Source organism: Thermobia domestica, chromosome 5 (assembly GCF_964235325.1).
Source record: "Thermobia domestica chromosome 5, izTheDome1.hap1.1, whole genome shotgun sequence".
NCBI lineage: Eukaryota > Metazoa > Arthropoda > Insecta > Zygentoma > Lepismatidae > Thermobia > Thermobia domestica.
The window spans coordinates 161,800,070-161,827,108 of NC_137458.1; the positions used below are offsets into that span (position 1 = coordinate 161,800,070).

At 34.8% G+C, this 27,039-nt stretch overlaps 1 protein-coding gene across 10 annotated transcripts in view; it reads right to left on the reverse strand.

The window, feature by feature from the left end:
- The window catches only part of Srrm1 (Serine-arginine repetitive matrix 1), a 211,433-nt gene that overhangs the window by 26,066 nt on the left and 158,328 nt on the right, over positions 1-27,039 (reverse strand). For 7 of the 10 annotated variants that reach the window (XM_081759292.1, XM_081759288.1, XM_081759287.1 and 4 more), the window contains 5 exons: positions 26,815-27,000; positions 12,161-12,389; positions 8,573-8,952; positions 6,505-6,592; positions 1,325-1,423 (listed from right to left, as the gene is read on the reverse strand). In XM_081759292.1, the coding sequence (XP_081615418.1) occupies positions 1,325-1,423; positions 6,505-6,592; positions 8,573-8,952; positions 12,161-12,389; positions 26,815-27,000 (982 nt within the window). The remainder of the gene's footprint in view (positions 1-1,324; positions 1,424-6,504; positions 6,593-8,572; positions 8,953-12,160; positions 12,390-26,814; positions 27,001-27,039) is intronic. The other 3 variants (XM_081759294.1, XM_081759286.1, XM_081759295.1) reach the window with 3 other exon arrangements.

Below are 27,039 nucleotides of genomic sequence, written 5' to 3' on the forward strand. Positions count from 1 at the left end.
CCCTGAGATTGATATCTTTCTGAAAAGTTCAGTCTTTTAGCTACAATTCTTGTTCCAACACCTGGTTTGTCTTTGACCCATTCCCTTATTTACCTCTTTGTTCTTGGTGTAACTTAATTTGGTTGCCCTGGTTTTTGTGCATCCTTAACACCCCCTTCATTCTTTGGTACCCACTTCCTTACAGTCTTTCGGCTAATTCTCAGTTTCTTAGTTATGTTTCGGATACTTTCATCACCAGTACTAAGCACTTGAATTTTATGGCGAAACATTTCTCTATATGTTGACATTGTACTGTATTGCACGTTGTACTTTTCCACTTAAAAATATAAGTTTGCGCTTTAAAAAGCATTTCGGTTATTTTAAAAAGAGAACATTTTAAATATACACGTATGTGGTTTCAAAATCCGAGCAAATTTACCAAATAAATTTACATTACAAGGGGATCAAACTGGTTTGTTTTTTATGTAAACTTAATTTCTGACCCGTTTGAGTAATTTTCAGGCATAGGTGGCGCCAAACAAATGCTCACAATTTTACACTGGTTGAAGCAGCATCGCTGGAAGTTTTACAGTTTACTCATTAAATAATCCCAAAGGCAACAATGCGATCATCTGTCCGATAATAAACATTGTTGCTTACAAAATAGACTTCGTCATGCGCAGTATATGTGAGAATAAAGAAGTTTTAGGTTCGTGATAACAATATACACAGATAAACACAAAAAACGGAAGTGATCTAGATATAAAAAAAAATATTCGTCAAAACTAACCTATGAAAGAGTGGTAATTAAAATATGGAACTTTATAGAGTTCAGTTTGATGATCTGAGAGAACTGTGTAACGCGAAAAATCAAGTAACTTAAAAAAAAGGATGGGTCAGAAATTAAGTTGACATCCTATAATATATATATGATAAAAAATTAAAAAATTCACAGACTATCTACTTCATAGCATGTACGAAACCAATTAGTAATGTAATAGAAGCTAAATAAAAATAATCAAGCGCAACCATACACATCAAAATAAAGGAAGCATTACGGATTTCATAAATAAGAAACCTAGAATCAAGACTATCCAGATAATATGGGACACCCAACATAAAATAGGTAAAGATTCTAAATTTTAAAATAGAAAATAACATTGAAACTAAAGTTTTTGCACCTCTTTTTTTATTAAAACTAAAACTCACAAGCTGAATGTTGATTGTGGCAAACGATTACCATTGATTGAACGCAGTATCAACAGAATTCATCCTGAAGAAAAGTACGATTCGTCATGTTTGTGATGCAACACACACACACACAAGAAGTAAGAAAATAACCCACCCTTTCTTTTGGCGCAGGTGAAGCACTTCTCGACCTTGACCGCCCTCTCTTTCTATTTCTGTCGCGAGGAGGTGATCTCAGTCTATCACTACTACCTCTCTGGAAGAAGTAAACACATACAATAAAGTGAATTATATAACAACAGAAACAGTTAAATACTACAGTAACTACCACTCGAAGTAGAAACATTCAATATTCACACACCCCTTATATGAGGTTAGTACTGTGTTCACGTTTAGTAAAGACAAAATAAGTAAGTGAGATTTTACAGTCTAGCTAGTACAACTAGAAATGTATGTGTTAAATTATCTGCATTCGAAAGGAGTTGCTAGTGTTGAAGTGATGAAAAATGAAGCAGTAAAATTTAACCAATCTTTTTACGCCAAAAACAACTACAATTTTACTACATATGCGACGAGCAGATGCTTCAAATATAGTTACTTCAAATTTGTGCGCTTTCTTAAGTAATCAATAATATTTTCTACACAAACAAACTTATGAATCGTTTTCTTAGAAACTTCTCAGGATTTCGGCATGAAAATACAGAAATCCCGGGAAGTTCATTGATATTGGACAATCAACATAAAATATACTGCAACTAAGAACCGTAAACAAAGAGGCCTTTTTAAGTTAATAATAATAATAATAATACATTTATTAGGCAGCAAACAGCATACATATCGTCCCTCTCGAGACAAAAGGGCGTATCTCATTTTCTTAATTTTTCCAGAAGACAAGTTTAAACCTTTTCTAATTATTTATTCTATCATCTTCTTTTAAAATTTAGTTTAATTTCCTTCGTTTCAAGTATATAACTTACAAGATCAAATTAATATTTTACAGAACACGATAGAATATGGTTATAATAAAATCTTTAAACTTGTCTCCTGAAAAAGCTGAGGAAATGAGATACGCCCATTTGTCTCAAGAGGAACGATATCTACAGGTGTGTCCGGGCAGCAGGTACATGACACATGCAACCAAACTCATACTACAATGTCATAGAATATCTCTCATAACAAGCAAATTACACCTGTAACACGAAAGCTGCACATGCAGTCGAGATATCACAAAAATCAAAAATCATAAAAATTAACATACAATAAACTTTGAAATTATGACACATCATAAATAAAAACTTATATTAACTTAGATACGGTAATATCATGCAGTATCCGATCATGAAACAAAAAATATCGAAGAAAATGAAAAGATGAAAGGGGAAATCAAAGAAGAAAGAGATAGTTAAAATTCAGAACTAACAATCCTTACAAAGAAAAAACTCAAATGGTACCACACTAAATTAAATATGTAACATTAAATGTTCTTTAGTAACTGAATAAGTTCTGAACGAACTTTAATACATTTAGTTTGGAAAATATCTAGAATAGAATAAAATTTATTTGCACTATCAATAGTTTTATAAATTGGTGATTTTAGAGTAGAAGCTTGAGAGACAAAAGGAACAAAATATCTGGTGTTATGTGGAGTTCTTATGGAAACAAAATCATCTATAAAGAAACCAAAATGAATCAAAACTATATCGCTCATCGGCTAAAGACAAAAGTTGCAGTTCTTTGGATATCTAGACAAACTCATATCTTTGAACTTCCATTGTAACCAGGCTAGGAAAATATTTTAATAGTCTCAATAGTATTTACAAAATATTTGACTTTATTGTCCCAAATTACCGTACCATATTTCAAATGCGAATTAGACATATAGAGAATTTTGCAAGTATTAATGTTTGAAAAATTAAAGTTTTCTAACATTACTAAATTTCTCTGGTCTTAGATGTGATTACCTGTAAATGTTTTGAAATAATAATTTGTTATCTAATATTGTTCCCAAATCTTTAACGTAAGTTCCAAATTCAATTTCCTGATCGCCTATTATATATTTATAAGACAAAAGAATAGTTTTCCTAGAAAAGCGTTATACCTTGTGTTTTGGCAATATTCATAGGTAAGAAATTCTTCTACTGGCCGAGCGCCAATTCAAGTTAAAAGAGTTACTGTGCATACTATAATTCAGAACATTCTCTGATCACTTAACTAATATATAAATGTTTTCTTGCAGCATAACTTGATCTTGAACTGTATTAATTTCATTAAAGAGTCAGAATTTACAGGTTAACTTACCAGGTAAATCATTTATGTAAAGTAAAAACAGCAAGGGATCAAATTAGAACCCTGTGGTACTCTATTTGTTATGATATGAATAGAGGAAGTATAGACATTATACCTAACTCTAAATTTTCTATTATTTAAATGTGAATCTAGCTTTTTTTTTAATTAATTAACATTAGTTTGGCCACCAGATCGAATGACAGAAAACAGGCTTTGCATAAAACTTGCCAAATTTGTAATAACTGATTTACTATTTATAAACCCATGTTGTGATCACAGACAGTGCTACAGAAGTAACTGTACATCATTTTTTCATAAATTTTAGGAATAACATTCACTGTAGAAATAGGCCTACAATCATTGGTATTATCACCATTAGTCTTGAGTACGAGTGTTGTTGTTAGTAGTGTCCACGCTTCAGAATAAGTAAGTTCCTACTTACAACCGTGACAAGCTCGTTGTCAATTCCTTGGTATAGTTTTTAACTGTCTGATTGTGATACAACAGAAGCAAGAACTGCTACAGCTATTAAAGAAAAAATAATTCCCCCAAAAATGGGCCGAAATTGTTACTGACAGCGAAAATATCTAGATGTAGGGTTGTCAAGCTTCGAAAACAATGTGGTTGTAGGAACTTGTGTTAAGAGTCTTAGAGGAGCAAAAAGTCTGGAGTTCATGGTGGGGAATTAGAGGCAAATGGTCCTATAATGTATATGTTAGAAATATCACTGAGATGTAATTGTAACGATTACATTGTTGTACCTAGGGATAGTAAGTGCTTGAGGATACAAGAATTGTAGTAATGCGTTAGGATTAATGTGGCAGTCATTGAGAGAGAAATATTGTACTCTGTAGATGAGCTGTAATATTTATCTATATAATTATATGTACACGAAAGAAAGCTACCTACTGAATATTTTGATTTACACGTATATACAGGATGCTCCTAGAGGAAATCGATAACTCTGTTCATATGTTCCTCGGATTGAAACTTTTTCTGAGTATTTGAGATAACTATTTATACAAAACTTTTTTTGTGGAAAATATATTTTGATTTTGGAAACATTTGTATTCCTTTAAGGATTAAAGTTTTATTTCTCAAAGATTAATTGAAGACACACAAGCCCTCTCACCGTCTTCTCGCTCTCGATATATACTTGTACTGGGAGATGGGCATCTTGTATCCTAATCAATTTTCTATTGCACTATTTTCAATTGTCTATTGCATCAGACAATATTGTAATATTCGGTCTTGGGGATAAAAATGTCCGAATTTAAAAGTCAGCAATACTTTGGAGACAATTATAACAGAAAAAGATTATTTTTTAACTACTATGTTTTATAATTTGTATCATTAAAACAAAGAGTTCCTCGTTGCTATATGGTTAGCATACGCGCCTTCGGCGCAGATTCGGATTCCATGCCCTGTGGGAGCTCATGAAGTTCGGATTTCAAGTTAAGCTGTATGTCCACGTTTTATATAGCTTTGATGATGAAGGCAACGATACCCTTGATGTTGAAGGCAACGCTGAACTCCTAATCAACCAATCACTAAAACAAAGAATATTCTGTAACAAAATGCTGTATTAATGACCTGTGTACTCAATGTGTTCATTAGCTAATTACATAGTTAAATCTACTGTTTCATTTTCTCTCTAAATTTTGCAAGAAATTTTGTTGAATTCCCGGAAGAATATATTCAAAAAAAAAAAAAAAAAAAAAATATCATCTAGTTTACCTGCGCATTGCTGACTGTTAGGTTGTCATGATTAGAAATACGTACCCCAAAAATTGAGAGCGAAAGGAAGGGAGTAAAATTATACAATTAAGACAAATATCGAGGTTTTCGCGACTGGTTTCCTCAGGTTCCCGCTTGTCATCGCTCAAATAAATAAAAGAAATTAGAAAAAAGTTTCGCTACACAGTGGATTAATGTTTAAAATATCAAAAATGTTTCCGGAATCGATTGCAAGAATATACACTCATCCACCCATATCTTTCATACGGAGTCGAGGCTTGGTGTAGAAACGTAAGTACTCAAGTTACATATAAGCTCCTGGTTCTTTAGAAGAAGGTAACAAGAACAAGAAATAATGAACATTCCCTTGCTTATGCAAAACCGCTATTCCACAAACTGAACATAATAAAATGAGATAAACTTTATTTTTTATAAGATAAATTGCTTAAATGTACAGAATCCTCAAAAAAGTTGCAAATATATTTCCACCACAATTTGTTGAACTAAAGCACTCAGTTAGTACCCGTACAAAGACAAAAAAGAACTTGAAAAACCAAAACCATGGCTAAATTATGGTATCAAAAGTATCAGGTACCAATGTGTTAAGGCCTGAAACGCCCTACCATTAAGTGTCAGAGAACTACAAATTTAAAATACTGACAAGTGTATTTGAAAACTGAGACACCACCATGTTAGTGTGTCATTATTATTATTATTATTATTATTATTATTATTATTATTATTATTATTATTATTATTATTATTATTAACTTATTAAGTATTCATAACCTCATGTAATTTTATGTTAGCTACATATATCAATCATTTACCCGCCATCTTATGTTAAAAAAAAAAAAAAAACTGAAAGGGAGAACCATAAAGAACAAAATATCGGCTCTCCCTGACTCATTTATAAAGATTATTGAAGTAACTGTTTTGTAATCATATCCATATTAATAAATTTGAAAATTCTAAATTCTATTTAAAACGTCTCTATTATCATATAGGCAAGAAACATCACACCACTTTAAAAGTACGTGCTTAGAAATAAGCAAAATATGGCAGAACATACAGAGATAGCGAAATAAATAAATAAATAAATAAATAAATAAAATGTTAGATGACGTTTCGTATACTGCAGACATATAGACATATTTCAGGATTTTCATTTTTCTCCCCTAGCAACAGGAATGCAAAAATCAACAGAACTTTTCACAATTATAGCAAAACTAACAACAATAATAAAAAGACTAGCTTATTATAAATAAAATAAATAGATGCAACGTAACAAAACTTTACTAATTAAAAACTCACACTTTCAGAAGACCTAGAACGCCTTGTTTCAGGTGGTGTAACTGAACCATAGCCATAGTTTCTCTGAGCTGGACTGCGCCGTGGACTTCTAGAAAGCAGAAAATTATCAGCTTTACGACTACGCAATTCTTACAGATATAACTTAGAAGCTTGTTGTGACATTAAGTTTAAAAAATACATTACTAATTTAGTGTAATATATCTAATCCATAAAACATTATCGCAAAAGGTTTTCCTATGCATCAAATGATTTTTGTATTGTTCGGTATCTGCTCTGACATTATATAAGAATGGTGAAAGTACGAAATCCTAGCATGGCTTCCTACTTATTCTATATCACATTTTCAATTCACAATTGCACAGACGTTTACATAGATCAGTGGTTCTCAAACTTTCCGATAACGCGGACCCCCTGTTCATTCGGGAAGTGATCTGCGGATCCCGTTCATTCGGGAAGCGATCTGCGCACTCCCTTGCAATGCTATCTGAAATTTCACATGGTATTAAAAATATACTAATTAGAATTATCACTGACAAGAAAAAGATCAAGAAAAATAATGCAATAAGAATTTACTTTAAAGATACATGATTGTTTCCTAGTGAACGAATTTCAATTAAAATATTTTTAAAACACGAAATTCACTTGATAAACAACGTTCTCTAATATGGGGTCACTAATGTGAGGAATGAAATTCTTTGTGTTTTTCCACAACTGCATTGAAATCTTGTATAATTTTTGTCACCATCAATCTTAGGTCCGATTCCACATTAAGACTATTTCGCTTTCGGGTTCTAATACCGCTAAGAGCAGAAAAGGTCTGTTCACGTAAGTAAGTAGTAGGGAAATGCATCAAATGTTGCAATGCCTTTTTAGACAACTCTTTCATACTCACAGCACACACGCAAACCAATTTGAGTCAGGAGTTACTCGCAGTGGCGGATCTAGGAACATTTTGGGAGGGGTTTTTCATCGCTTTTTCAGAAATCCCAGAATTGGGGAGGGGGGGAGGCTTGATGTTTATAAGCACAGGAATGACTAGCATTTACTTTTTTTATATATATATATATATATATATATAATGGAATTGGTTGTAGTGGTGGAAGCTTTCCGCCAATTGAAGATGAAATCCATGAAATTTCGAGGCATCGTATACAGTTAATGTATAACTGTTTTTGAAAAAGTGCCCTAGCAAAGAAGAAATTTCTCTCACTTGAAGTAGTCCTATATAACGTTTGACTAACTTCAGGGCAGAAATTTAGTAAAGTAGGAAGACATTTAAATTTACAAACGCAGGTATAATTTCTAATTGCTTTCTTTTCGTAACTGAAAAAATACTTTTTGCGTAACAGCTGTGAGTTCCATTTTATTATAACACATCTCAATTTTTATGCGCTGCGGACCCCTGGTTAGGTCCTATGGACCCCACTTTGAGAACTACTGAAATAGATCAATAATTTTGTATCTCTACATATTTACCCAATGACAGTTCCTGATTTATGCGAACTGTTAAGAGTTGATTTCCAATATTACTGAAATATGTTGCTACAAAATATGTTTATTTTAATCTATGCACATTTTTCATTACAAAACAGCTACAACAATCTTTGAAGCTACAAAACAGCTGCCTAATTACTGACTTGCTAGTATGCGACTTGCAAAATTTTTTGGAGTAAACTTGCCTATTAATAAATAGCAATATTCTGTTTAATACTGAATAATGTAGATTAACACGTAGTGTTATCGTTTGATAACAGTATTCGAATCCAAACGAGAATTATTCTAGCTAAACTTTTATTTAGTTTCACCTACGCGAGTGCTAGGATGAAAGCTTTCAACACATGCCCTTGGCTAACATGCCCAAAATTCCTTTTCTTTGCATTCTTGATTATTTATTGTTTTCATTATAAAACTACTAGTGATAATAAATAAATATTGCATTATATAATCTGATTTACACTCTCAGAATGCAATTCAATCGAACTCAGCTGAAGAGATCAGTAAAACAGTAGAGAAAACTACTGTATTTGCTTATATATGGTTTTAAAAAATGCACAGAATGTAATCTTACCTCCTCCGCGTTGACTGAGGCGGGGGTCGGCGTGATGTAGGCGGTGGCATTCTACCTCTGTCTCTGGCTCGCTCTCTGTCTCTCCTCTCTCGCTCCCACTCTCTTTCTCGCTCCCGCTGACGCTCTATTCTTTCTCTCTCCCTCGCTCGCTCACGTTCTCTTTCCCTTTCCCGCTCTCGTTCTCTTTCTCGCTCCCGTCTATTCCATTCTCGTTCCCGTTCCCTTTCTCGCTCTCTCTCCCTATCTCTCTCTCTGTCTAGAGAACGTCGTCTCTCTCTCATCCGATTGCGGTTCCTCTCCCAATCCCTGTCTCTACCTCGGGACAGGCTTCTCGGACGGCGAGGAGGTGAAGCAGAGCGACGTCTGTCATGATTTCGATCCTGGAAATACACAACATAAATAAATAAATAAATAACTTGAATAACTTAGTTATTTCAAGCAGTAACTTTAGAAGCAAAATAGGGTCTTGTGGTTTCGAAAGATGTACAAATTTGACAAGAAGATTAAAGCTTTTCTTAAATCCAAAATTAGTTACAGCTATGCAAATACAAGTTCTATCTTTCAAAACATTTACAGGCAAATTAAGCAACTACAAAATTTGCTATTGATCAAGAAAATTCAAATGACACGTTGAAAATATAACTAACCTTTTACAAACTTACATTATTAATTTCATTCCTTTGATTTTTTTTAAGCCGAATTGTTCTTAATATAAATAGCTCCTTAATTGCTCTTCCGATTCTCGATGAACGCTGAACCCCACACTACTCGATTTTCTCTGCGGTTACCCATTAAGTACAGACCAAGCCCAATACTGTTTGGTTTGGTGATCTCACGAAAACTGCTATATACTTGCGCTGCTACACCGTTGACTAAACTGCATTTAAGGACTCCACATTGGCTTATTGCAGTAGTTATTATCAATCACGTACAAATAAGAAAAGTTCCCTTACGAAAAAGTCAGACTAGTCAGGAGCAATTTAAGACTTAGACTGACGTCTTCAAAAACTTTACATTACCTTACTTCTCATTAATTTTGCCCTTCTGATACTATTACGAGTTATTTATTACTTAAAACAACAGATTGATCTACTGGTTACAATGGATCGTTACTAACGCGAGTTTGCAAACGAAAAATACTAAGGTATTTAACTGTAACGTCAATATGAATGCTCATACAGTAAGAAAAGAAATTTCAGGAAGGTAATAATTCATGATACAAAGATTACGGTTACTAACGGCAGCCAATGCATGTGTTGCAAACTCCTAGAAGTATTCGAAGAATCGTAAGATTCAGAATGGTTTAACTTTTAATAAAACTGCTAGAAGTAATAGATGTTCCATGCTAGCAAATTCTTCACAAATGTGTGACTGGTTACGAACAATTTATTACTATGGGTGATTTCTATGGCTAAAGATATTAATCTGATAGAGAATAAAAGATGTAAAAAGCACGATGCTTGTAAATATTACCAACTTTTGAGTTATCAATTTTTCCCAACTTTCTTTCTAATCTCTATTTCTATTGTGAACATACGAGAATGATTGCCACAATATCTATCTGCTTTATGTTTTACTGAATGCTTACATTTCAAAACTAGCAATTTATGTTCTTAAAATCGGCTCAGCAAAAAAAGGTTTGAATGCGTGAGTGAAAAAGTATCTGCAAAGATTGTCCACGATAAAAATAGATGACTTTCACTGACCCTTTCGAATGACCCATTTAACCACTGTTATGTCCCGATACATTGCTGGCTACGTTAGGGCCTGTACTTGATAATAGCATCAGTTGAGCACGATCTGTGGAGCGATGAAGGTAAAAGTGACAGTTTTCTAGGAGGGATTCGTTTGTGAACTTCCATTACATATTATAGTCACTCAACAATAGTGAAATGGTAGAAGGAAGGCTTTGTCACCAAAGCTGGTGTAGAACTCATCATCCGATGGTGTACCTAATAAACCCTTGCGGTCGTAAGGAAATTGTGAGGAACACTGTCCCAGCCCACTGGAACTCTCAATACAGTACGTGCCATTAGAAGAGCAATAACACAGGACAATCCCCAACACAGAGAACTTTAACTAAATAACACGGTATTCCAAAACGTACATTTTCCATCATCATTCGGGAGAACTTCGCATCGGAAGCGCGTCACAAAGCGTACGAACACCGCCTCACAGAGCGCCATAATAAGTAGTTCACAAATACCAAAAACTTGCACAATGCAAGTGAAATGGGTGTGTACTCTGGATGAGAGATGGCTCTACCTAGAGAAGACCAGCAGGGTGTGATCCATTTTCTACTGTCAAATAGGTCATGAGAGTTGTTGTGACGATGTGCTGCAGTGCAAGAAAAAGTTTTGCAAGGTATTTCTGGTGGTGGTGGTGGAATATTGAAGTCGGGAAACGCTGTCCCTCGTTGAAGTGCTTTCCAACTCCAAAGTCAACGCAGCTTACTTCCACCAGGACAGCGTCGTGTATGGCACACACATTTCCCACCTGTACCATGACAAGACCGGAAATGTATGGACCCACATGGCAACAAGACCTCCAGTCATAAAGATCGATCATCTCAAGCGTTCTACGCAGGAAAGGCAGAAGAGACGAGAAGTCGAGTTATATTTTCGTCCATCCCTGTGAAATTCCCGGGTTCCTCACCATTGGACTACTATGGGGCCGAACTTCCAAACAGGCACTTGCTTAATACTGTCCCTGTATCTTGCAGGGTCTTATGGAAGTTGCCAAAGCGGTGTGGTGAGGCATTTCCCTTTCCCATTCTACGCTGGAACTTGCTACAATGGGAAGTATGATGCCGGGCAATCGTTCAGCCAGTGCTCGTCACATCGACCATAATTGGTGGTAAAGAAAGGGGATATACTAGTCAGGTAGGTGGTTGAAAATCCTTCTGTAGTTTTACATGAGAAATTATTGAAGACTAACTTTCCACATATGACTAACTTTTTATTTATTTATTTTCTCGCTCCTATTCCCTTTTCCACGTTATACAACGATGTATTTTAATTATAACAAATTATCTTTTTTAAATTATTGCATCAGCGTGTGGTTCTTTGTATTCTGAAGATTTGTGAAATACATAATGGCACTATGTACTAAGTTAAACATCGTCTCTGATTTCACCATATAAACCAGTGATGTTTTCCCATCTATACATTCTCTTTGTGTAGTCAGCATGTTCTTTGTACATTAATCCTCAGCCATACAGGTCTGAACCTCCTCTTCGTATTAGGATGAAAAGCCAAAAATTATACAATACACTTCATACTTCTGTACGCTGAAACTTAACAGCACCTTCAATAGTGCAGCAACAACTCTTCGTTATTACACTTAAAATAGTGTAGACACACTTAAAAAAATATTTAAAAATAACCTAACTGTTTTAATATGAAGCAAGATATTCTATTAATTTGGTAGAAGCCAAACTATTTAGGTTCCGTGATTTCCAGATCCCCGGATCGTTATATTAATTTTAAGATATCTTCAATGCTTTCCACGACTTTCTAAGTATGTAATAAATAAATAAAATAAAATAAAATAAATAAATAAATAAATAAATAAATAAAAATGCCTTACCTTTCTCCTCCTGCCATCCTCGTCTTCTGACTCACTGGTAGTATCTTTATTACTCCTATAATGTCGTTTCTTTTGAATACTATCTTCTTTCTTTCTAATCTCAAAGTCGTCTTCCTCTTTCACAGGGGGATTGCTACCTTTTTCACTGCCTACTGATGATTCACTACTTGAGCTACGCGATCGCTTCTTTGGTTTCGGTGACGGAGACCTTGAAGATTCATGATTCATTCTAGAAACAAACACAACCACGTTATTCCTTAATGACATCTTTTACACAGCAACATTATTTCATACATATGTGATAGAGACAAAGAATTATTATTATTATTATTATTATTATTATTATTATTATTATTATTATTATTATTATTATTATTATTATTATTATTATTATCATCATTTTATGCGAGAGTTCAGAACACAATTTCTGGAAATGTACATGTTTCCACAGATAATATTATCACAGAAGACGTTTAAAATCGAGTCTAAAGGGATGAAGTTATATTTTCAACGTTTATACAATTCGTGGAGGACATTTATATGAGACTGTAATGTGTGTATCAAGAAAGTTGAACATACTGCGTTCATCAATTGTATTAGAAAGTTTAGCATAAACTGACTCATTCAACGTTGGAATACAACAGTAGATACAAACAGACATCTAAGTTTAAATATATTATAATTATTACGAGCGGTGTCACGTATTGTAGAAGAGAACTTTTTGTATTGAAAGCTTTTCACTTCCTTGCATCAAACGGATTTCGACCTCACCAATAGGATATAACCCATAAGCCTGAAAGGAAAGGTTCATCATGTTTATGTTTCATGAAAACCGAAGCTTTACCAAAATCAAAGTTATCTTAGAATATACTTTTCAAGTTGGAGTCAATTCATTCCCATTGCCCTTGACTGATGTCAATCTCGAAGAAACACATTCCACTCAACAGCCTCAAAGAAAGTACATGAAAATGTGAAATTTCTAATAAAGGACAAATCCAACTTCTTGCCCCCGATTACTTTCAACCCAAGATAATAGGGGCAGGTTTCAAATGTACACATTTAATAAAATTCGGTAGACGTTTACGAAATATACAGTGGAAACACATGCGAATGGATGAATTCATCCTCTTATTCTTGACGCAATTTAAAAACCCTAGGAACGGAACTGACTGGGAAATCTCAAAGAAAATAATATATGCTATATTCCTTCAAAATTGAATATTTCTAATAAAAATGTATCTTATATATATTTCGCCCATTTTTCTTCCTGTGAGCTTCATCTGAGGATCAAATTTCTTATGTAATTAAGTATAACTTCTACATCTTCTTTTTAAATTGGATCAAAAACCACGGATTTGTCAAAACACTAAAAATATTTTCAGCGTTTTCACAAGAACTTCATATATTTTAAGTTAAATTTAAAGAGAAGGTGTAAAAGCTGTACTTACTTACGTAAGAAATTTCATCTTCAGATGAAGCTGGAAAGAAGAAAGGTGGAATATACATATTAGGGTGGTCCAAAAATTTTTTTTGCGAATTTAATTGCGCATAGTTGCTAATATTGTTCCTTTCCTACAAGTATATTTCACTGCAAAAAATCAACTCAATTGGATAATATTTAGGGGTCGCTCAAGCGACACGAAATTGTGCCATAGGATGCATATAATTATGTCGTATACGACACATATTGGAGGTTTAAAAATTCAATCCTTATAAAGTAAATTGTACTTTTTGCCCTACAAAATGAATTATTTATTATTATTATTAAACTTACAAATAGCTATTAGCCAAATTACCATTTATTGATTTCAAAATAAGTGAGATATCTCTAAATATGCAGTTGCTGTTCATTTTAAACAGAAAAAATAAGGTTACTAACGAAGTTGGTAATTTTTCAAAGTGCTCTTTCGAGTGTCTGAAACGCGCTTCCTGTGGTCCTCAACAACCTGAATTAGGCTCTGCATTTCACTTTTTTTCTTTGTGATTGACTCATTGAAATTGGACATAAGGGCCATTGAACGTTCAGCAGCATCGTTGACAACCTTAAGTGAATCGACGATTCGTTTCTCCTTTTGGAATTTGTCCGAGTTACTCCAGTGCTCGGGAACATGAAATTGATGTCAACTCGAAGAGAACGTAAGGAGCAAAGAGAGGCTCAATTAATCAAATTATGAAGATTCTTTGTTTCTACCCGTAGCAGTCTGTGAGTTTTATGCCTCTTGAACTCTAATTTTCTTCACAAACCTTAAGACGATTTATAATATTCCGCTTGTCCTCGAAAGATAACTTTTCAGAGAACAGTGAGAGAGGAACTAATTCTGCTTCAAGATACCACAAGTAAGTTTGAAACTTGTTCATTGCAGATTCAGACACAGATTTATTCACTATGGCGTATTGTTTGATCTGCTTGAACAGAAATAAGTCGTTGACGGGGGCATCACATGTCTTGGGACACGAAATCCATGCTTTCACGTATATGAGACTTGCAAATAAACACACTTCCTGCAGATTTTTTCCTCTTTGACTGTAAGCTTAAACATTTCGCGGAAAATTTATATCTTGAAGCAGCATATTACCTTTCCCATCCACCGAGCCACATGGTAAGCACCTGGTGACTTGAAACAGTACTCCTTTGGAAATTCATCAAGTATCAAAAGGCAAAGCTCTATCATTTCTTTATAGTCATCACGGGAAACATAGTTATTGTCTTCCTTATGTACAAGACAATTTTGTAGAAACATAACTTCATTTTTCAGTGTTCGTACATATGGCATGGAAAGGCGTTCGTCTTCCAGTGCCTTAAAATTATAATGCTTAAGGTTTGGTCAAAACTCTTGGAAACGTTGAAACAGTGGAATTTGGACCTCTGGTATGTTTTCCAAAATTGTGGGCGGTGCATAATTAATTAGGTGAAATTTATCCGTATTTCAGACGATACCAATCATAAATATAACTCCGTTTCTCTTCCAGTCGTGGACTTACACGTATTACATTTATGCCTACACTAGAAACGCCATTTCAGGCACGTAGCCAAGGGGGCGAATAATGGACCCCCCTTCGAAACCAAAAAATGGAAAAATTAAGGAAGGATTAAACAAAAAGAAACGAGAAAAAGAAGAATCAGCGTTAAAAATAAAAAGCTGCAGCAAGCGTTTGGTTACTCTTTTTTATGAGCAGCTTTCTGTGGAGGAAACGGGGGGTGTAAGTTAAAAATGGATATTGTTGTAACGGGGTTATTTCATGCCACGGACCCCTTCTTCCCCTATTACTAAATCCTGGCCATTTTAACTGTTTTTGGATGAAATTCACATGCATTGCACAGAACAACGAAAAGGTCCATCACCGCTTAAATGCGAATACGTTCAATATTTCAAATAACAGGTATGGAGCATAATTGAAGGTTTTGAGCGACCTCTAAATATTATTTTACTGCGATGAAATTTTTTATTCAGTATATTTAGACTACATGGATCGAAATTGGCAACTATGCGCTTAGATCAGAGATCTTTTTTTCTTTATCATTCTATGCTGGACCACCCTAATATATATAACAAATAATCTATGCAATAAATTTTACGCATGTAAGTGTGAAACAAGCATACATACATACACATGTCCAGTTGAATGGAAGGAGATTAATTTAACTGATCAAGAATACTTGTGCCACTTAATTTTTCTCGTCTACAGGTAAGTTATTTAATTAAAAAGAGTATAGAGGTCTTCAGAAAGAAATGTGTGATAAAGGAGCCAGCAAGTCTCTGACAGCTCGCAGCGACGTTGCTACTACTCACGTGTTAATGCTTTTTATTTTTATTTATTTATTTTTTTTTTTTTTTTTTTTTTGGTGCATCTATAATGACAGTTTAATTAACAGTGTAAGACAAAATGACCGTGGTTGGTAACACTAGTACTAAAGCAGGGGTTGCATTTTCCCTCCGCACGTGGAAAGAAACTTCAGAGACCATTTCTTCTTGATCCTACTGCAGGAAATACTTTTTAAAAGAAGCTCGTGTAAGAAAAATAAGTTCAAAATATTGACGAAGTTCAGATTTTTATAAAAACAGTAGGTAAAAAAACACGATATTGTACAGTCCGCAGCAAAAACCTGCAACATGAGCATGTAAGTTTATTGTGAAACGACGAAGTCTTTTGCTCCGAAATAAGTGTGCAGACGGGATTCGTGCCACTTAGACGTTATGTTGATTCCCTGGGCTGTTAGGCGTAGTTTCACAATAAATTTACATGCTCATGTTGCAGGTATTTTGCTGCGGACTGTACATGAAATAGATTAAGATAAAGTGCCATATGATATCACATTATGACATTGCATAATTCCATAGTCACATTTATTTTGTTTGGATTTGTGGCATCTCCATAAATACTTTAGATTGGATTCCAGTCCACTTATTTTTGTAGTAGATATCGTGTCGACAATATCTACCACAAAAATAAATGTACCGAAAACAAATCTCGAGTCCTATGGAGAAGCCAACTTGTTAGTTCGAAAACTTAGTTAAATATATGTTGTGTTTAACTAAAGACTTCACTGTGACGAAACGCTTTGGAAGAAGCTACAAATAGTCATTTCAAAACATCACGTAAATTAAAGTTCTACAGCAAGTAATTAATCTTCGTACAGCAACTGAAGCAACATTGCGCATATCCTTTGTTTGCGTTTTTATGGTTTACTTGTATATAAAAGTAAGCACTTCGGCTTAAAGGTAAAATTTAATTTCACTAATATAAATCTTTGTAATAATGTTCAAATAGACGAGAACATAGACCATGGGAAAAATCAAGAAATACACTGCTACCGAGTGTATGATCTTGCAGTAAAAATTTATTATTTTGCAATTCTCCTTTGTGTTGCCAGGAATCACTATTTACTCTATTACCAATGTGAAGAGGAATCTTTGGTTTCCGCAACCACTTTGAAACTGCAAACTCGAAGTAATACAGCAAAGCAATATTCTAATCTACCTAGTTTCTCTACCTTACTTCGAAAATAGTATTCGGAGGATTTTTTTTTTTTTTTTTTTTTTTTTTTTCATGCTGAATGTTCACAATTGTTAACATGATTATATTTCCGCACTTCTTGAGTCACACGTTATAAAAAATCTGATAATTTCCTAGGGCTTATATATATATATACAGGAGTTGAATATCAAGGTGAAAGGAAAATATGCACTTCAAATAAAAGAACGATTCACAAGTATCTTAATGTAAACTACTTTCCAAAAATTCCTATTTTAGAAGCCAAAGTATGTCGTTCAATTAAAACATTATGTCAATTACGTATGCCTATCTATTAACTTGAAAAATATGAAGCGGATTTTACTTAGACATTTTGCATTATAAAAAAACCGCACATATATTCAATTACTGTTACACATAACCTTTAAGTAGATTCCTTTTCCAAGTCTTGATTTACCGCAAAACGCATCATGATCAATTTGTTGAAAAAGATCTTTAATTTTCTTGTCGAACTTTTCGAATACTTCCATTTTGCACTGTGTACCTCTTAACAACATACAATTCAAAATGGTATTTCAACATGAAATATGCAATATGGCAGAAAAGCTTACAACGGTTTTTGTTTGTGTTTTATACATCAGTTTCTTATTTTCTAAGACGTTTTGAGATAAAATTATCAAATATATGTAATTACAAATGTTTATTGTAACAAGAACTTCTAGCTGAATAGTTGATACAGTTAAAACACACACATTTATATTTTTTTTCACTTATTTAAAATTATGTCTAGAAGTCCCTCGTGGCTAAGTGGTTAGCGTACGCGCCTTTGGAGGAAGACCATGTGGTTCGGATTCCACGTTAAGATGTAGGTCCACGTCTCATATATCTTCGCTGCTGAAAAGGACGCTAAACACAAAATCAAATCGAATCAAAATTACGTCTAGTAACACTAAATTTACGTCTTAAGGAGTTTGGAAGATTAATTCCCGGAAAGACAAAATCCCGCTAGTGAACCCTATCCACTGCTGATTTCATTTTGGTACAAATAGATCTAAAGGGCTACTTCATATTACCCTCCTACCTTTTAGTCAATCAATCCAACAGCCGTTTCCACTGTAATTTCCAACAAAGACCATGCAACCCCGAGCGTATTCATATGTGAGTAGTGTGTCACGGCATTATACATTTGTTTCATACGTAGAAGTGTATATATTCGAATTTCAAAGCAAAATCTAATTTAATTTATTGACGGATTTTAACTTAAAATTCCGATTTATGTTCCACATCACAACAGTAGGACCAATTATGAATAGCTAAAGTAATATTAAAATGCTTCTATTGTGTAATTCAATGTCAAATCAACACAATTTCCAAACAAATTCTACCCTACCTTCCCAGATTTTGATGAAATTTAGTAGTTCTTGGTACCCCTGAAAATGACAAACCCTGATATTTCAGGTTGATATGTGAATTGATTTCAAAAGTACAGGCCCCCAAAGTTCTCAAAATTCACCAAAAATTGCGTACGTGGCATTTGTTCGATTGGCATTTGTGGCTGACCTAAAGAACATGAAACGCTGGATAAGATGTCATATTAAAGTTTATGAAAACAACTTTCGTATGGTATACAGCACTATAAAATGTTTCTTTATTTTTTTTTTTTGAAAAATTCAAAATTTTGAATTTGATTTTCTCAAAATGCCATGTTTTGAAAAATTCAAAAAATACATAAAACAAATATACAGACTGTTATGAATGTATCTCAAAGTTTTATTTTAGGATTAAGATGAACTCATTTGTTACGAGAGTTTCTACCTCCAAACGTTTAGTTGAAAATCGCTTTAATTTAGATACTTCCAAATAGATGCAAATAATAATTCTGTGGAACACGGCAAGGCGCAAAGCTGTCACTGGATTAGTGAGCATGCCACTGTTCATCCATTTATAGTCATAGATAGAGGGCAAGACGGAGGGTACCTCTGAGGACTACGCCTGCCTCTCAAATATTTTCTTTATTTCTCTGCTTTTCCCTTCCGGAAGGAAATTAAAGCCGGTTTCGTTACTATTTTTAGTGTACTATAGAAGGGAAAATATCAGTTATATTGTAATACTGGAGTATCTCGAAGAAAACACTACGACTGTGTACTACTTCCAGCAGAAGTTTAGTGTGTTTTTGAGAAACCAGTTTATAATACTGCTCTGATGGATCAAGTGCACAGTACAAGAAACAAAAAAGAACTTTCTCAGACTTATGCTTACATAAAGCTGATTTTGGAATAGGGGCTGAGAGGAAGTTTGCAGCATCTATACGATAATACAATTCTTTACCTTGGCAAATTTTTGAGCAGGCAGCAACCAATTTTACTGGAGTGTATTTACATTTGTTAGTCAAGAAGAGACTACTGAGTCAGCTACATTCCCAAAGCACAAACAATTCCCGGAACACAGAAATTTCAAACGTTCATTGCTGCAGCTTCAGATACTCCCAATTTTTTTGTGAGGATATTTTCGTATTGTCAGAGTTCACCAGAACATACACTCATTAAATTCGACAATCTGCCAGTGGCATACATAAATGGATACATCACTCCAATCTATAACAACAGGTCCATCTATCCCGGAAAATGAAGTGAAAGTGACGTTTCTCTATTCAACTGACCCATCTCAACCTTTTGCATGTCCTGGAAAGCTAGGTGTTCTCTAGATTTGAGAGAATAATGTACTCCGCAAGATAAACTGTGACGCCAACAGGCCGACTATACACCATGCCTGACAACGATGTAATGACAACCGAAAAAGTGTTTCAAGTTCACTCCAAACTAAGTTGTAAACAGTATCCAAAGAAGACTGAACTTTCACATATAGACAAAAATCTGGTGAACGTTGTTTTAGTTATTACTATTAGTTGTATATTACTAATTTGATTTTAATACATCCTTATTTCTTTTGTACAATCTTTTATTATATATACTTACTTATGATCGCACGATGATCCCAAAATAAATTTTGGGGATACATTCATAAAAGTTCAAATATTGTTTTATAATTTTATAACTTTTTCAAAACGTGACATTTTCAGAAAATCAAATTCAAAATTTTGATTTTCTCACAAAAAAAAATAAATAAATAAATAAATAAACATCTATAGTATGAAATACGCCATTTGTAAGCTCTTTTCATAGGCATTAAAATGATACCTTAACCAACGCCCTAAGCCCTTTACATCAGCCACATATGCCAATCGAACAAATGCCACTCACGCAATTATTGGTAAAATTTGAGAAATTTGGAGATCTGTAATTACAAAACGGTTCACAAATCAACTTAAGTTTTCCATTTGTTCCACATGGATGATAGTGGTCGGAATATACAATAACACTGCAATTTGTAAGGATCGATCCAAAACCGTGAGTTGATGTAGCATGGAATGATTTTACAAGGACGAGTCACAGGTCTTGCAAAATACCAGTATTTATTACACCACAATGAAAGGAGGATAATATTCAAAGTATACCTCTTGTGTTGGACCGTCTGTAGTCACCTTCTTGCCAGTTCCTCGATTCCATGTCGGTACCACGTCTTGTCCTGAGAGACAAAGAAGTCAGTCAGTGCGCCATGGACCGAAAAACAGGTGGTAATCCGAAAGAGCAAGGTCAGGACTATATGCCGGCTGTAGCATCAGTTCAATACCATCAAGTTACTGATTTTTTGTTGCGTTTTTCGAGCCGAGAATAATTTTGCATTATACTGTTACAACAGGGCGTATTTTCTGTTCATAATGCAGGATATCTTTGGCGTAGTGCAGCACGTGTCTGCCCCAACTGTTTGGAATAAAGATCGGAATTGATGGTACGACCATTAGGAGCGAACTCGAAATGAATTACCTTCTTGTAGTTCCATCACACACAGAGCATGACTTTATGCACGAAACAGCCCTGTTTGATGACCGGTTCTGGAAGCTGATTCTTGCTTAACCCAGTTTTTGCACATCCGGATTTCGAAAGAAAGAAAAAAACTCTCTTTTCGTCGCATGTGAGAATCCGTTTCAGGAAACCCATATCACGCAGATTTTGCAACAGTTTTCGACACACATCCTCTTTTTTTCTAGGCCTGATCTAAAGATTCACAATGGGGCAGCTTCTCATGGTTTTGCCAAGTTCGAGATGACACACTATAGTTAACTGGGATATGGAGTTGGTTTGATAATCGTCGTGCGTGCTAAAGGATGGATTTTCTTCAATGACGTGTAGTATGACCCCAGAATTTATTATTCTGGGGCAGCCAGAATCAACGAGGTGCTATACTGTAATCCACTGCACCTTCCCCTTTTACATAACAAATTATTTGAGTTGCTGCCGCAGCGTAATACCCCGAGTTCGAACTCTTATTGTAAGAGTTCAAGTGTCAGGCGTTGTTGGGTACTCATCGTCACTGCAACTGACGAAGATCTGACGAAGTGGCAGCTCCTATGTTAAATAGTCCACTTGCCACACTATCTCCTGGCCCAGTTTGAGCTTGTAGTTACACTCGACCATGGCGTATAAACGTGCCTGTTCTTTGGGTGGTGGAAATATTGTGAAATGTGATTCCCTCTTGTATTATGTCTTCTGATATTTGTTGCCAAAAACATCCCGAAGTAAGATACATACTCCATATTGGTATTTGAAACAGATGTCTAGCACAAAATCTAATGGTGATTATTAACTTTCGAAAAAAAAAAAAAAAAAAGACTCTACTAATAATGTTTAGAGGAGATGGGAGTTGCGCGAACCCTGTCTATTATCTTTACATGTTACATACATGGAATGACCCGTGACCGAACTATTCGAAATTATCTGAATGTCAGTCTCTCATTTAGCCCTGTGATTTTATTAATTTTCATGTTAAAGGTTCGTTTTGATACTGCAGTGCACTGTACAATCTCCTCTTCCCCCTATTTCTTTAATTATCTACTGTTACGGAAATGCGTAAAATTCCGTAGCTTGTACATTTCTCTACAAACTGAAACTTTATAAGAATGGATTATGACTAAAGCCCGGAATTAATGGCAAAATACCGTAAGTGCCATTATTGCAATTTTCATGATATTTCCAGGAAAAGTACAATTTCACAATTGAAGGATTTGGTGCAAGGAGGCAGCTCCACTCTGTGCCGGTATTGAGTTGCACACCCTATCACATACAAAAGAAAAACGCCATTGCACGTACCTGAGCTCATGCATTGGTGTGTCTTCTGGTCAGTTGTATTTGATACCCCATAACCTAACACAAGCCTGATTTTTTTTTTTTTTTTTTTCTGCATACTGGGAAAAGTGGAGCTGCCTCCTTCTTGCATCAAACCCTTCAATTTAGAACCAAGTTGTTGCCATTGTCACAGGTTCTCTCTTCCACTACTCTTTATTTACTCATCAATGACACCATACCACAGATCTGAGTCGCTCTTATCTGGCCAAGCGATCTCGGTGTCTGATAATAACTGGTCTATTCCTGTTGGAATGTGACAAGTGGAGGGGCGGGGATGCTAGTGCGTATTCAGTTCTTGGAATTTTGGAGCAGTGTTTGGTTCTAGGAATGACAAACGAAGATGCTTACTTTCAAGAAGTAGCCAGGTGGGCAGTTATTGTGAATCTTAGGCGTGTGTGATACAGAATTGATATTTATGTGCGTTTCAGTATTACAAGATGCCGAAAGTTGGTCTTTCTAGGCAACAGAAGTTGGAAAAATTTGTGAGTTCGGGCGTACTGTGTTTTCAACAGACGGTTTTGTACTGTTTTGTAAGTTATGTGAAACTGTGATTTCTGCTGAAAAGCGTTATTTCGTAACACTCCATATAAGCACTGCAAAACACAATTCTGCATGAACACGCAGCAGTTATGTAAAGGTTCAAAACCTTCTTGGAACAGTCACGAATCCCGCTTCGCGTAGTAACAGTTTTACGAATGATCTGTGTGAAGCTCTAATTAACGTGCGCATTCCTTTATGGAAGTTAGAAAATGTTTCCTTTAGAAACTTTCTCGAGAAATAAATATATATATATATATATATATATATATATACACACACACACACACACACACACACACACACACACACACACACACACACACACAAAAACCAAGTGAATCATTTTTGAGAAAGACTTACGTTGACAGAGCGTACAGCAGAACTATTGACGACATCCGTAAAAGTGTAGCTGACAAAATATATGGATTTCAATTAATGAAACTTGCGATATTCTAGGACGTTCCATTGGCAACGCTGTAATTGGAACTTTGGGAGGGGAAGAAGGCACATAAACATTTTTGATTGCATCGGAAGTTCTGGAAAAAGTAAACGGCACGACAATTGTACAGGTTTTTACAAAATCGCTGAGTATTCTGTGGCCAGAATGTGTAAAATACGATAAGGTCCTTCTTTTTGTCACAGACGGAGCTGCATACATGAAAAGTGCAGCAAAAGCCCTTAAGGTTCTATTCTCACGTATGCTGCATTTCACCTGTCTGGCACACGCGCTACATAGAATTGCAGAGGAAGTTCATTCTCATTTTCCTGACGTTGACCTTTTTGTGTCAAATGTGAAAAAGGTATTTCTGAAAGCACCCTCATGAACAAGTGCGTTTCGCGAATTAGACCCTGAATTTCCGCTTCCACCACAGCCTGTCTTAACGAGATGGGCTGCATGGATTACAGCTGTTCTCTATTATCAGGGTGTCTATTAAAATTCCAAAATGAAATTTCGTGACTTTTTAGTAACCTTTTCTTTACCAAATCATAAAATTTCCTAACATTTTCAAGAGCGAATTTGCGTGCGAATTAGGCTGAATTTTCATCCATGCGATAGAAACGTACTTTGCTTGCGATTTGGTAGCGTCTAAAGCCGACCATAGACATTTTTGGTGGTGAATTTTGACGTTTTATAGAACAAAATTTCCAAATCTGTACTTACATTTGTACAATTTAGAAAATCGTGACCCAAAAGCTAAATTTCGTGACTTTTTCGTGACTTTCAAGACCGTTTTCTGATTTCGTGACTTTTTCGTGACATTCGTGACCGATAGACACCCTGATTATGCTAACAATTTTGAACCTATCAAAAGATTTATTGATTCTTTTGATGAGGATGATGCGTCTTCAATTAAGGTTGCTCAAAGTTTGATTAAGAAGAATTCCTTGACAAAGGACTTAATCTTCATTGCATCACATTTTGCAAAGTTACCAGATGCTATTGCCAAGCTTTAAAAAAGACTCACTAGTTTTCTGAAAATCTTTAATGATACTCTCAACGATCTGAGTGTTGTACCTGGTGACAAGGGCGAGTACATTCGGCGTAAGTGTGATCGTGTTGTAAGTGCTAATCCAGATTTGGGAAAATTGAAGGACATCGCTAGTGTTATGGAAGGTGATGCTGATGCAACTGTTGACAGTGACATGGATCCTTCCCAAATTGCATGTTTCAAGTATGCTCCAGTGACATATGTAAATGTGGAAAGATCTTTTTCTCATCTAAAGCGAATTCTTCTGACAGGAGACAAAGTCTTTCCTTTGAAAATCTTAAAAAGATGTTAATAATTTCAGAGAACAAAAATATGAAAATCCTATTGTACGTGAAAATAAACTGCTAGCGTAGTGTAAAATGACTTCACTTTAGTATTTCTTCTGCTTTGAATGTTTATGCTAATGTAACCGCGTGTGAATAAAATGTGATAGTGCTTTTAAGTTATTGTTTCATTGTTACTACTGAAGAATGGCGGATGAATTGTTAGATGTCGTCCCTTTACGGGTTGCGCAAGTTTCCAGAATTTTAAGTGATAAGTACAAAGAGCAAAATGAAACATTTTATTCGATTAGAGCCTATTATAGCTTTTACATATTTTAGTATCTATTTTTTCCCCCAAAGTTCGTGATTGCTTGTTTATTTTATTTTGCCATTTTACCTGGCATTTTTGGGTGTATATTTTGCAATTTTGCCAGCCATTTTCGGGCTTTTATTTCGCCATTAATTCAGGGCTTTAATTATGACAACAATGAAACATCATTTTGGTCTCGAAAAAGTATAACGATCTTAGTCGTGGTATTCATTCTCATTTAGATAGGATGAATGAACTGATTTACAGATTAAGTTGCAATGTGAAAATTTTAAAAATTTGGAGAAACATGACAAGAATTTTCTTGAAAATAAAGATCAAATCGCGATGAGAACATATGATGCAAGTTCTACGTTCAGCTGTAGAACCACGTTTAATACAGCCTCTGGCTGGAAAGGGACGTAAAATTTTACACAAACAAATCTAACAATCATACAATTTTTCAAATTTAATATTAAAACTTGATGTTAGGTGCATTCCATGTTTATTTTACTGTAGATATTATTCTTATTTAGGTAAGTATTTTAAGTAACGTTTCAAGTACATTACTGAACAGCATTGTATCTTTAAAGGTAAACGTTCTTACGATTTTATTAAAGCCAGTATGTGTTGTGAAGTGTGCAAATGGGGGTATTTATATATGAAATAAATTACATCAGTAAATGTAGTAAGTTTCAAATTGTTACTTCAACTGAAGATTAACAAAATATGTAATATTCATTTGTAACAGTTTATATTATACTAGCTGTAAGTACCCGTCGTTCCCGGTCTAAATTCAGACCCTGGATAGAAAAAGAGAAACAAAACAAGAATGTCCTTGAAGAATGTCTCCACAAGCATTTTATTGTCCTCGTTATCGTCTATTGTTATGTAAACCCACATAACATACAAGCAACGTGGGTTGCATACAGGTAATGAATTCTTAGAAATAACCCGAGAAGAACCGTGCCTAGAAAATTTCACCTTCCCGAAACGAAAATCGAAAAAGCGGGCTTCACAGGTAAATAGATCTTCTGAAAATACCTATGTATACGATTTGGTGGTTCTAGGCGACTCCTTTCTATACGAAAAGCTGAGACACACATTATTTTATTATTTTTAAAGATAATACCTAAATGTTTTAAGAATTCAAATTGCATTATTATATCTATTTTATTTTTTTAATTTTATTTATTTCGCAAACATTACAGGTTTAATTATACGACTTTCGATGGAAATAGTCAATAGCATTGATTCTCTGTTCGATCAACTGGAGCCAGAAGAGAAGTAGTCAAATGAATTGGTCTTGTTTACAATAAGTCACCTATACAAACTTTTTCTTTCAAATTTGTCCCATTGATTCTGAAATTAGAACATAATCTAGCAATATGGTATAAGCAGTAACGTAGTTTCACTATTTAGGTCTAGTGTCCTATCCCAAGAGATAAGAGACGCTATATCAATCCCCACAGCTGATTGCGAACTGTAAAGTAATCTCTATCCAAAATGTATCTTACTTATTATCGTGTGTAGTTTGTTCTGAAGAAGTACGCTATCTGTAACTTTATTCTACAGCATACACTGCCATCATATTAAAAAATAAATCAATGTTAAACAATTTTTGTTAGAAATCTCTTCCAAAAGTTACTGGCTTTGAAATTTTAACTTTTCTATTTGAACGATCTACTACACCACTTATGCACAAACACACACATTATTAACAGGTTCAAGAGTTAACAGATCTACTACCATCATGCATTATAAATATAAAAAGTCCATACATAAGCATGCACGAAGAATACAGGAAGTGAACATGATAAAAAAAAAAATCTCTCACCGAGCTTTGTAAGAGCCTGGGGAAGGTGACTTGCTGACGCTCGAAGATCGCCTGCGGTCTCTTAGGTGAGGAGGAGACCGAGACCTGGAAGAAGATCGAGAGCGTCTTTGTTCGGTATTTTCTTCTGGCTTGCTTCCAGCGGCCATGCTCAGCAATTTGGCCTGCACACTGGACATAGGAAAAGCACTGGAAAATGCAATAACATCCAGTGAAAACGGCATTGAA